The 11,870-nt window shown below is 40.9% G+C and overlaps 2 protein-coding genes across 2 annotated transcripts; both read left to right on the forward strand.

Moving 5' to 3' along the window:
• Positions 1-7,018: 7,018 nt before the first annotated feature.
• On the forward strand, positions 7,019-7,312 carry LOC147417086 (uncharacterized). Its single transcript, XM_086507881.1, has one exon. The coding sequence runs from the start codon at positions 7,019-7,021 to the stop codon at positions 7,310-7,312; it is 294 nt and encodes a 97-aa protein (XP_086364007.1).
• Positions 7,313-7,351: 39 nt separating this feature from the next.
• LOC147417087 (uncharacterized) lies at positions 7,352-7,829 on the forward strand. The gene is made up of 2 exons (XM_086507880.1): positions 7,352-7,412; positions 7,501-7,829. Exons 1-2 carry the CDS (start codon positions 7,352-7,354, stop codon positions 7,827-7,829), a joined length of 390 nt encoding a protein of 129 aa, XP_086364006.1.
• The last annotated feature ends 4,041 nt before the right edge of the window (positions 7,830-11,870 follow it).

Here is an 11,870-nt window from a genome sequence, read left to right on the forward strand (position 1 = left end):
TCACTTGAGGGGTAGCATCAAAAGTCGACGCAGTAGAGGACCGAGGTTTCCTTGTTAGATTCCTTCTTAGGACACTCCCTTTTCATGTGACCTACTACGTGGCAATGAAACACCTATGTTCCTTTGCATACAATGCTTGTTCTTCCTCTCTTAATTGACCACCAAAAGAGCATCACCTCTTACCCTTACATGATGGATGCCAAGCTCAAGGCAACGGTTGAGTCCCTTCTCCAAAGTAGCATAATCAGCTTCATTGTTGCTTTGTGCCATAACCTTTATACTCCTTTTAATTACCAAAGCACCTTGAGGATCATAAATTACAACACCTCCTGAAGCTTCACCATGTGCTTTCCTGTAAGAACCATTAAAAAACAATAGATAGGCATTGTCTCTTTGAGCTTGTCAAAAGCATTTTGCTCCTTAGCAGTCCATGAATACTTAATTTTCTTCTTTGTTAAGTCATGTAGTGGTCCTGCCATTTGAGAGAATCTTGCTATGAAGAGTCTGTAGTATGCACACATACCTATAAATCTTCTTATCTCATGTAGATTCCTTGGATTAGGCCATGCTTTTATTACCTCTAACTTTGATGGATCCATTCGGATACCATCTTGAGAGATAATATGACCTAAGTATTGAATCTCTTGGAGGAAAAATTTTCTTTTCTTTTGATTGAGAAAAAGCTTATTCTCCCTTAGCGCTTGAAAAATCACTTGGAGATGTTGCTTATGTTCCTCCAAATACTTGGAGTAGATGATAATATCATCAAAGAACACTCCAGTGAATTTACGATAAGGTCTAAAGATCTTCTCCATTAGACGATTAAACGTGGCTGGTGCGTTGGTCAAGCCAAAAGGCATGACTAGATCTTCATAAAGATCGAACATTGTACGCAACGCGATCTTTAGGATATCTTCATTCACTATCCTTATTTGATGATAGCCACTTTTAAGGTCAATCCTACTGAAGTAGGTAGAGCCTTGTAGTTTATCAAACAGATCTTCTACCCGAGGGGATGGGGAATTTGTTTTTGATAGTGAGATGGTTTAGGGCACGATAGTCCACACACAAAAGGGAGAACAAAAAGAAGAAAGAAAAAAAACGGAAAGGTGATAATATATTTTGTCGAGCTAAGCTTGATTCATTTTGGTATGCTATCATGGTAAGAGGCTTGTTGTCCCTTGAAAGCTGCATCGGCCGTTACAATATCTCCCATCTCAAAATCTTGAATGCCCCACTTGGTGGCCAACTCTGTTGATATGAAGTTGTGAGTAGAGCCAAGGTCAAACAAGATGAAGGCATCATGCTCTCTTATCTTTCCCCATGCATAGGAGGGAGTTGTTCCTTTGCAATGAACATCCTCTTTTAGAGATTCGATGGCGGAAGCTCTAGGAGTCCCATCAGGAGTATTTCTTTTGGGGCAAAAATGGTAGGTATGTCCTTGCTCGCCACACTTAAAGCATTTGTGGTCCTTGCGAAAAGCTTCAAGCTCTTTAGGCGAGAGTTTGTTTTTACCTTTATACACTTCCTTCTCCTTGGACCGATTGTTGTTGTTGTTGTTGTTGGAGTTGCCTTGGGAAGAGCATTGAGCATTGCTCTTCCCTCTTGCTTCATTTCGCTCTTTATTTTCCATGGGCTTGACATTACATCTAGCCCCTTGTTGGAAATTGATGCGCAAAGAAACCATGGTATGGTGGATTACTTCAGGGATAGAATCGGGCTGTTGGGAGTTGACATATTCAGCCATCTCTTCGGGTAGTCCATCACAGAATTGTTGCTTTTGCTCCGCAAAGTCTATCTTTTGAAAGCCAGTAGCCTTGAGATGTAAATCCCAAAACTTGTCTACATATTTGTGAATAGACTCATGAGAGAGGAGCTTTAGGCTACGCCATTCAGTCAACACTTTGTCCTTTGCATCGCTTGCAAGAAATTGCTTCATGATGGAAACTCATAGAGTTTTCCATGTCTTTGAAGCTTTCACCATTTCCACGGAAGGCTAGCCCACCATTGACGAGATGATTTTTGGAAGTGCATAGCTACATGGTGTAGCTTGGAGGACTCTGTGGAAGCCCTCGTCTCCAAAAGCTGCATCAAATTGCTGGATGAAGGCCAACACTTTGTCGGTAGCACCAAAGGTGCCATCATAGGTGAAGAAAGAGATACTCTTTCCTCCCTCCTTGAACTTCTTTAGCTTTTGTGACCTTCGCCAGGAAAGGTAAGATTTGCGATGTCCTCCCTCTTGTATTCTCTAGGAGATAAACATAACTTTCATCAGAAGAGGAGAAAGGTGAAGAAGAAGGAGAAGAGGGTGACCTCTTCCTTGCCCTTTTCTTCCTTGGTTTCCTCTCTTCCCATTTGGAGTGCCAAGGGGACGGACTATGGTTTGAAGATTTCCTCTTGGGAGATGTTGGCGATCGCCTAGACCACCGTCTTCTTGGAGCACATCTTCAGATGAACTAGGGATTCAGTGCTTTCTCGTTCCTTGGATTCCTCCTCTCGAATGGGAGAGAGTATTCGTTTGGGAGTCTCATCAAGAGGCCTCCTAAGTTCTCTCTCCTGTTGAAGAGGAAGGGTTATCCCATAAGGACGAAGTTGTTGGGTAACTTCGGCTTGCAAGGTAGGGTTACCCATGGCTTGCTGCAACCTAGTAACAAGGTAGTTAACAAACATGGGGGCATTATCATTAACACCTTCATGTGCAAAATCAAAGCTATCAATGTTCATTCTACTCTCTTGATTATTGTCAACCATGTTAATTAAACTTATATGTTTGCTTAATGTACTTTTTGGCAATTCAAAACTTCAGTTGCTACTCCTCTTAGCCTTTGAAAATTTTGGCTCTTAAGTATCTATACCCACGGCTTGAATTCAGTTAATTATAGAGAGTAGTGGAGTGGGTCTAACATAGCAGCGTTGCTGGAGGATAGCTCCTTTCAGACTTCTTATGGCTCAATAATGGTAAAGCCGTAGGAACTCTTAAAAGACTCCATTATTAAATCCAAAGCTCCCGAGGTGTGCACCATACCCCACATAGTGGGCTACAACAAAACCGGTATTAAATCCCAGTCCCACTTACCCTAATATAATTAACAAAACCAACCATTTATAGGCTACTTAAGGACCTCTCTTCTTAAGCAAGAAAAGATAAAACAAATGCTCTGATATCAATGTAATAGAAATGGCTTAATAGCTTGTAGAGTAGTGGAATTAAGAGAAAGTATTTGATGAAATTACTTGAGAGCATAATGGGTGAACTTCATTAGTGGTAGCAACATAAACATAACAGTTAATTAACTTGGCATGAACAATACTTCTACAAGAGAGAGAGAATTAGAGAACATGACAACAATTTAGGACCGGATTTATGTGGAGCCGGTCCCCCCCTCCAATAGGCATTTGTATTATAGGTTCTCCATTAAAGGGGACTTGCTACAATACAATCTTTGTGTTCTTTTCAACCTAAGTGATGAAATGAAGATGGAAATCTTCATGCACCACTAACATCGCATAACCTTAGAAGAACGCATTAGTTGGACCAACCCTCACTCCCAAGACCTCAAACAACTTTGAAGGTGGAGAGAGCTAGCAGGGAATGAGGATAGGGAAGAGGAAGAAGAAGTAGTATACGAGAAAGAACTATTCCCTTAATTATCATCACTCTTCTTTAGCATAGCTTAATAGCTTAATAATGATGAAGATGAAGAAGATGGCAAGATCAATCTTTGAAGCATGTGTCTTGGTTGGATTTGCACTCCATAGCCAAGAAGCTTAGTCTAGGCTCACACTTCTCAAGGAGCTTAGAGAAGGAGATGGAGCTCTTGCACTTGCAATGTACACAATGAGAGTGTGTGTGGGTGAGTATATCCTGCAATCTAGGCCCATGCTTCCTTGGTCGACCCCCTCTTTTAGCACTCCTAGGCATTTGATTGGACCTCCTCCTCAAGCCTGGCCAATCACAGCCTTAGTGCATATCAAGCAACAACAAGTAGTCTTGGGACAAGTGTCCCTCTTTCCACTTTGAGAGAGAGGACTTGATAAATGCAAAAGAAATTAAATAAATGTGGTAATTTATTATTGGACCCCTTTTAAGCCTGGCCAATAGGAGTCAAGCACCTATGAAGGTAACATGGGTAGGGGCTTGACATGTGTCCTTGCTGCCTCTCTAGGCTTGGTCTCACCTTGTGTGTGTGTGTGTGTGTGTGTGTGTGTTCTATCTCTACCCCCTAGGAAAAGGGCTCACCCCCGGTCTTGTAGGGATATTTTTGACTTTGCATGAGCAAGCACCTTAGTCATCAAGCATGACTAAGCACTTGAACTAGGGGGTGTTCCCACAAGCATAGCAAGCAAGCATGTCAAAGCAACTCAAGCACCTTAGTCATGCATCAGGTCAAGCACCTCAAGCACCTAAATCAAGCACCTCAAGCAGGACAAGCATCTCGAGCTTGGGCTGGGTTCCCACCTCAAGCTCAACCCTAACTTAGGTCAAGGACTTTTAACACTAACCTTTGGAGGTCTTTAATGAAGCTAACCCTAAGGTCTTCTAAGCTCCATTAGTAGCTTGGCTCTTTGATAGACCATCTCTTATTTGAACCCTTTTACCATGGGCCCCTTCTTGAGATAGATCTGTAAGCATATGTTTATATTCTACCTCTTGTTTCCTATTTATCTCTCCCATATTAAATGATCAGTTCAATATGAGAAAGTCTTTTGGAATAGGTAGATATTAGATTTTATGACAATTTAACCATATACAAGTGATACACCACAACCACACATCAATGTCCTTGCACATAGAGCTAGTTTTTGACATAGAAGGATGGAAAGCAGTACACACATGTAGGTGGGATATCCATAGCTATCCTTTGAGGTTTCATGCATCATTTAATATCATCACATAACCTTAATCATGATACAAAATACCCCCATCACTTTGACCAGTTGTATAGTATGACTTCACATTTGAGTGCAAAACAACTTTTCCTATTATTGGATGCACACATGATATAAAAGAGGGAGTGATTGATATCATATAGTATACTATTCACACTTAAGTGCAAAACAATTTTTTCCTATTTTTGGATGCATACATGACATAAAAGAGAGAGTGATTGATAGCATACCAAAATGAATCAAGCTTAGCTCTACAAAATATATTATCACCTTACCATGTCATTTCACCCATGCAGGACTCATATGATCAATCATGATGTGAAAAGAAAGCCATTTTGTGCAAAACTATCCATACAACTTGTGTTGGCTAAACATACATCAACACATAAGTTTATGGACATGAGAACCTTGAAATAGCGCATAGAACATATATGAACCTCACATCAAACCTACAACTCTATATGGTACTCCTCTTAACCTATACATAAAAAGTAATTCATAACCCACAGTCATGAATGATAATGGTGATCTAAATACATTTATCAAGTATTAGTAGATTTTCCTATCAGATGAATGCATATAATGGCTCTCCAAGGAGCTTGGGGTTCAAAAAGTTGCCTTGAGTGCAAAAGGCAACAAGGTATATTTTAACCATAACTCTTCACTCAAGCAAAATTTTCAAATGCTACATAAAAGATAAAATGTTGTATACGATGTGGTTAACACTAGTTCTATAATTGGACACTCAAGTCTCCTGAGACACTAAAGTAACCTATTTTTCTAGTAGACCATCTGTGTGTGTGTGTGTGTGTGTGTGTGTGCAGTAAAAAATCCTATTTTTTCTTTGCCATTAAAAGTCCCCCCCCCCCCCCCCCCCCCCCTGCGCCTCCCCCAGGTGTGAGGGGTAGCCCTACGAAGGGGTTGTTAAGCATAAGTTTTATTGGTGTTGTACCAACATTGATTCTGTTGATAGACATACAAGTATTAGGGGCAAATCCAAATTGTTGCCTACATGACAAATCACATGGTGTTGATAACAATGCCATATGCCCACATGCTTCATTACATTCAGAGGTTGATGGTGTGAGCGTAAATGGTGCTGACAATAATATGTGCCTAGCAGAGGTACCATGCAACCTTGTTGCTGATGTTTGTGAGCCATTAATATGACGTGAGAATTTAATGAGCAGAATCTCACCATTCAAAAGAGAGCTTGATTGCGATCTTGAATTTCAGCAAGGCTAATTGCAATCTCAAGGAAGGCACGTCGATGTGCCCTCTTCCAAGCAATAAATTTGCAGCAGTCTCAGGAAGGGCATGCCAACATGCCCTCCTCCAAACAATAAATTTACAATTGGAAAGTCCAATCTCAGGGAGGGCATGTCGACGTGCCCTCATCCAATGATGAAATATGGAAAGGAAAATATCAAAATTTCTTAGAGGAAACGTTGAGGTGTCCTTTCAATGACTTGAATTTCTCTTTCCCTATTTCATCCTTGAGTGAGGGCACGCCAACATGCCCTCCCTAAGATTGTAATTTCCCAATTTTAATTAGTTATTTTAATTCTTTTGGCTACCAAACTTAAATCTTTTTAGGATGGGAGACATCATGATAGTCATTCAATTGCTTGTAGTGTTGTGATCTAAAGATTGCTTTGTGGTGTTTGCAGTCCTGTGAGTCCATATCGTTCATCTAAGCAAATGAAGCGACCAATAGTCTCAAAAAAGAAGGATATTCCAATAGGTAGTCAAATTTTGGGTGAAGTTAGTAATGAGGTGGAGACAAGTTTTAAAGATACAGAGGATTTGGGTGAAGAAGGTGTCATTCAATGTGGTGATTTTGTTCCAGCTGAACCAGGATTTGTAAAGAATTCTAGTAAAATACATGAACTTAGAACGTTATGATGATGTAGACAGGTTGATGAGTACTTTGGAAAAGGGCTTTTCCCCTGATTTTGTAGCATGCACCTTGTTGCTTGATATGAACTGCAAATTGTAGAGGGTTGATAAAGCTAGAGAGATGTTCGATGGAATACGTTCAATGGGGTTACATGCCTGATCTTGGTGCATGCAATAAGATGATTGAGTTTCACTTTGAAACTGGAAATCCTGAACATTGCTAGCAGAAATGGAGGAGGAAAAGCTACGTGGATTTGTTGATACTTACCTTATGGTTCTTAATGGCTATGGGAAACAAGATAAAGCTGTAGAGGCCTTGAAAATGTTTTCAATTATGAATGAGGATGCCTTCTTAAGGCCACAAATGAGTCCTGATATCTACTCAGCTCTTATGAATGCTTATATTCACTCAAATTTGCTACCATCTGCTGTCCTGAAAATTGAAGATATGATGAATTCAGGATTTTCTCCTCCAGATGAGTCAGTCAACATTCTAATTGTTGCCTTTGAGAAAAAAAATTAGTTTCAAAGGGCGGTAGATGTGCTGCTAAAGCTAGAATGCATGGCTATAAGGCTCGGGGTGGAGACTCTTATGACGCTAATTGGATGGTTTGGAAAGCTGGGTTTGGTTCAGGAGGCAAAAACTCTTGATAGAACCTCAAAGATAAAGGCATGTTTCGGATTGCAAACCTTACGCTAGTCTTTTTTCAGTGTATGCTAGAGAAACTTCCGTTGATAAGGTGAAGGCTCTTCTCGCTGAGGAGGTTGAGATTGATGTTTCAACTTATGAGCTAATGATTGTTTCATTGCTGGATGGCAACGATCGTGAGGAGGCTCAGTCCATGCGAGATCGGATGATTGCCCAAGGTCTCACCCCATCTGATGAGGTTGAAAGAGCTTTATTAGGAATTCAAGCAGCCAAATTTCTTGTAGGTGTTAGAAAGCCTTCAGAAGGAGCAACACAAAGCTTAGGGATAGAAACCAAAAGTTTTCTTGCAGGTGTGAGTAAGCGTGCGGAGGAGGCACCTGAAACTCTATGAGGAATAATCACCACTCTGAATTTCATGTCAGCTCCTTTGAAGTCTTTATTGTTGCTATGACAGAGTGGGGCTCTATTTCGAACCTTTTTCTTGAGTAGCAAGGTATATCTTCAATCAAAGTGCATATATGAGATCTGCAAACAAATGTTGGTGCATTGATTCCACATATTTATTAAAGATTGGACAACGTTTCTATTTGAAATTCTTATATTGCTTGGTTACAGTTGTAGGTAGTTGTGATCATGGCAATCAGCTAAGATTCGGGCAGAGAGAAGCCTGATTCATGCCAGATTGTCAGATAGCAAACAGGTGGTTCTTTTATTGAAATGTTTATGGCAGTCATTGTCATACCATTATTTTTGGTTTTGCACCCCCCCCCCTTCCCCCTTCTCTCGCTCATGTCACTACCGGTTGAACAAATGCTAGTCCTTGTATTGGCTTAAGAGTAGCAGAGTCACACGCCGTCTTTAACTTATAGGTCTTTGTTCTTTTTTATCTTGCTTGCCCAATTCCTTCTTTGATTCACATCCCATGGGGCAAGCGTGTGCACGCACACTCGTGTTTTCTAAAACTTGGAAAACCTACAAATAAGAGTCATATTTAGTATATTTGAGCGTTTTAAGATTTATTTTCCACAATTTTAGAGGTCGTCTCTTATAGGTATTGGCTCGTTTTGATGTGTGCATGTGCCCGAACGCACACCCTTGTTTTCCAAAACTTGGAAAACCTACAAATAAGAGTCATATTGAGTATATTTGAAGGTTTTTAGATTTAATTTTCCACCATTTAAGAGGTTGTGTCACCTTCAAATGTTTAACTCGAAAGTAAATGTCAAATTTGGTAGGTGGGATTACATGTTTATTTTGAGCATGTGCAATATGCAAACACATTCTCTCATAATGATTTTCGCACTTTGCAGTTGAGTGCTAGCCTTGCTAGTTGCACACAATGCATCATCTTTGTTGAAGTTTGTCTTTTTTGAGTGGCACTTCGTTCTTTTTTTTTGGGGGGGGGGGGGGGGGGGGGGGGGTGGGTGGGGTTTTCCTCTCCATAGGTTTTATTCAACTTATCTTCCTTTTATTTTCCCCTTGATGAACACTTAGTCGTTAATTGAGATGTATCTCACAATCCCCTCGCTTCAAAGACCTCTCTCTAATGTTTTGTTTCCGGTCCCATAGGTCATATCTCACCTTCGTGGACGATAATTGATCTGTGTGTGTGTGTGTGTGCAGTAAAAAATCCTAGTTTCTTCGCCATTGCCAGCCCCCCCCCCCCCCCCCCCCCCCGCGCCTCCCCCAGGTGTGAGGTGTAGCCTTGCGAGGGGTTGTTAAGCATAAGTTTTATAGGTGTTGTACCAACATTGATTCTATTGACAGACATACAAGTATTAGGGGCAAATCCAAATTGTTTCCTACATGACAAATCACATGGTGTTGATAACAATGCCATATGCCCACATGCTTCATTACATTCAGAGGTTGATGGTGTAAGCGTAAATGGTGATGACAATAATATGTGCCTAGCAGAGGTACCATGCAACCTTGTTGCTGATGTTTGTGAGCCATTAATATGACGTGAGAATTTAATGAGCAGCATCTCACCGTTCAAAAGAGAGAGGCATGATTGCGATCTTGAATTTCATCAAGTCTAATTGCAATCTAAGCGAAGGCACGTCGACGTGCCCTCTTCCAAGCAATAAATTTGCAGCAATCTTACGGAGGGCATGCCGACATGCCCTCCTCCAAACAATAAATTTACAATTGGAAAGTCTAATCTCAGGGAGGGCACATCGACGTGTCCTCATCCAATGATGAAATATGGAAAGGAAAATATCAAAATTTCTCATAGGAAACGTTGAGGTGCCCTTCCAGTGACTTGAATTTCTCTTTCCCTATTTCATCCTTGAGTGAGGGCACGATGACATGCCCTCCCTAAGATTGTAGTTTTTCAATGTTAATTAGTCACTTTAATTCTTTTGGCTACCAAATTTAAATCTTTTTAGGATGGGAGACAACATGATAGTCATTCGATTGCTTCTAGTGTTGTGATCTAAAGATTGCTTGTGGTGTTTGCAGTCTTGTGAGTCCATATTGTTCATCTAAGCAAATGAAGCGACCAAGAGTCTCAAAAAAGAAAGATATTCCAATAGGTAGTCAAATTTTGGGTGAAGTTAGTAATGAGGTGGAGACAAGTTTTAAAGATACAGAGGATTTAGGCGAAGATGGAGAAAGTCAACCTAATCCAGAAGGTGTCACTTAGTGTGGTGATTTTGTTCCAGCTGAGCTTGTTCCTTAGGAACAAGCCCTTGCAATTGTGCCTTTTGTGGTAAGGCCTGAGCTTGGTCAAGATGACAATAATGAAGCAGAGATCTACCTGAACAAAGGACAAGATATTTTAAATCAAATACAATTGTTTAATTATCTATCATGAGTGTCATTCTATCCCTCTTTGTAGGTGGATGCCTCATGCAAACGTTAGAGGACTCAGAAATGAAATGGTTTGTTTGAAGGCTGCTTTTGGCAAAGAGGGTTATGCCGCTAAAAAAGGTGCTTTTATTGTTTCTTTGTGGACTTTTCATGCCAAGGGTGCTTCATCTCAAAAGAAAAAAACTCCTAACGTAGGATGTCTTCTCAACTATGCGTAGGATGTACGATCACCTACGTGTAGGATGTCTTGCTCTGCCTCCTTGCTCTGCTCGCCCTTCCCTGCCCTGCCCCGCTCACGTCTTCTCTTCTCTGCTTGCACTTTCCTTGCACTGCCCTACGTTGCCTTGCTGAGAGAGAGAGAGAGAGAGAGAGAGAGAGAGAGAGAGAGAGAGAGAGAGAAATGAAATGTTATATTAAACGTCTTTAAAAGGCCAAAATGCCTATGAGATCAAACCGATACAATCTTGGTGGATCTAATACAATGTTTGGGTACAAAAATAAAATAAAGTGTCATAATAATCAATATCTAATTATCCTAAATGATTTTCTCCAGTTAAACTAATCATTTAATATGGGGAAGTGCCAAGGGAGAAAAAGCTAGAATATTGGTTAAGTTAGCAGACCGGCCGTAAGAGGGATCCAAAGGAGGGAAAATAGGGATCCAAAAGGGGGGCCATCTGCAAAAGAGCTATGTGCAACAATGGGCTTAAAAGACCCTAAGGTTCAGCCCATTAAGACTTCCAAAATGCTAAGGTTCCAAAAACCAAAGGTTGTGTCCAAAGGTCAAACATTAGGGAAATTTGATGCTTTGTGTGTGCCCCAAAAGTCTTCATCCATCCCTACATAGGAGGGGACGAGCCTTCCAAGTAGGGGATGAGAGAGAAGATCACACACACATACACACACACACACACACACACACACACACACACACACACACACACACACACACACACAAGCTCCCTTTACACAAAGGGAATGAGGGACACATGTCATCTCCCTAGCCCAGATGCCCACAAGGTGTACTCAAATCCTAATTGGATGGCCTTGGAGGTGGACCAATGAGAAGTAGGCTAGCTTAATTAATTTAAAAACACTTAATAAAAGAAACAATGGGAATTAAGCTCTCTAGAAGACAATTGGATAGTCTCCCAAGGGGTCCAATGAGCATTCAGCAGCCCAATGGCTTGCCTGATTCCTATTAGCCAGGAGGCAAAGGGGTCCAATGAGATTTTACTTGGATGAAATAATTACCTAAAGATCTCACAAAGGGGAAAGAGGGGAAACATGTCAGAAGGCTTATCACTTGTGTTTCTTAATTGTCATTGGCTAAGCCTAGGGAGGTCAATAGGATGCTAGCATGAGTAATTAGCAAGGGGTCAACCAAGAGAGAGAGGGGCTGATTTTTTCAAGGAATTATCACACACACACTCACACAATCTCATGTGTGAAGCAAAGAAGACTCTATCTCTCCCTCTTCTCAAGCTTTAATGGAAAGCTTATCACCTACTCCAAGCTTGTGAGAAGGGAGGCCTACATCAACAACTCTTGGATTTGTGATGCAAATCCATCCTAGAGCCAAGCTTCAATGCATTCTCATCTCCTCTACCATGAT

The sequence above is a fragment of the Adiantum capillus-veneris genome, unplaced genomic scaffold (assembly GCF_014529385.1).
Source record: "Adiantum capillus-veneris isolate H3 unplaced genomic scaffold, ASM1452938v2 Hic_scaffold_325, whole genome shotgun sequence".
Classification (NCBI taxonomy): Eukaryota; Viridiplantae; Streptophyta; class Polypodiopsida; order Polypodiales; family Pteridaceae; genus Adiantum; species Adiantum capillus-veneris.

Bases quoted from the DNA above. Each gene is read 5' to 3' on its own strand.
- LOC147417086 (XM_086507881.1), top strand. From the start codon at position 7,019: ATGGAGGAGGAAAAGCTACGTGGATTTGTTGATACTTACCTTATGGTT.
- LOC147417087 (XM_086507880.1), top strand. From the start codon at position 7,352: ATGGCTATAAGGCTCGGGGTGGAGACTCTTATGACGCTAATTGGATGG. The intron at 7,413-7,500 runs GTTTGGTTCAGG...GTCTTTTTTCAG, and splicing joins TGGATGGTTTGGAAAGCTGG to TGTATGCTAGAGAAACTTCC.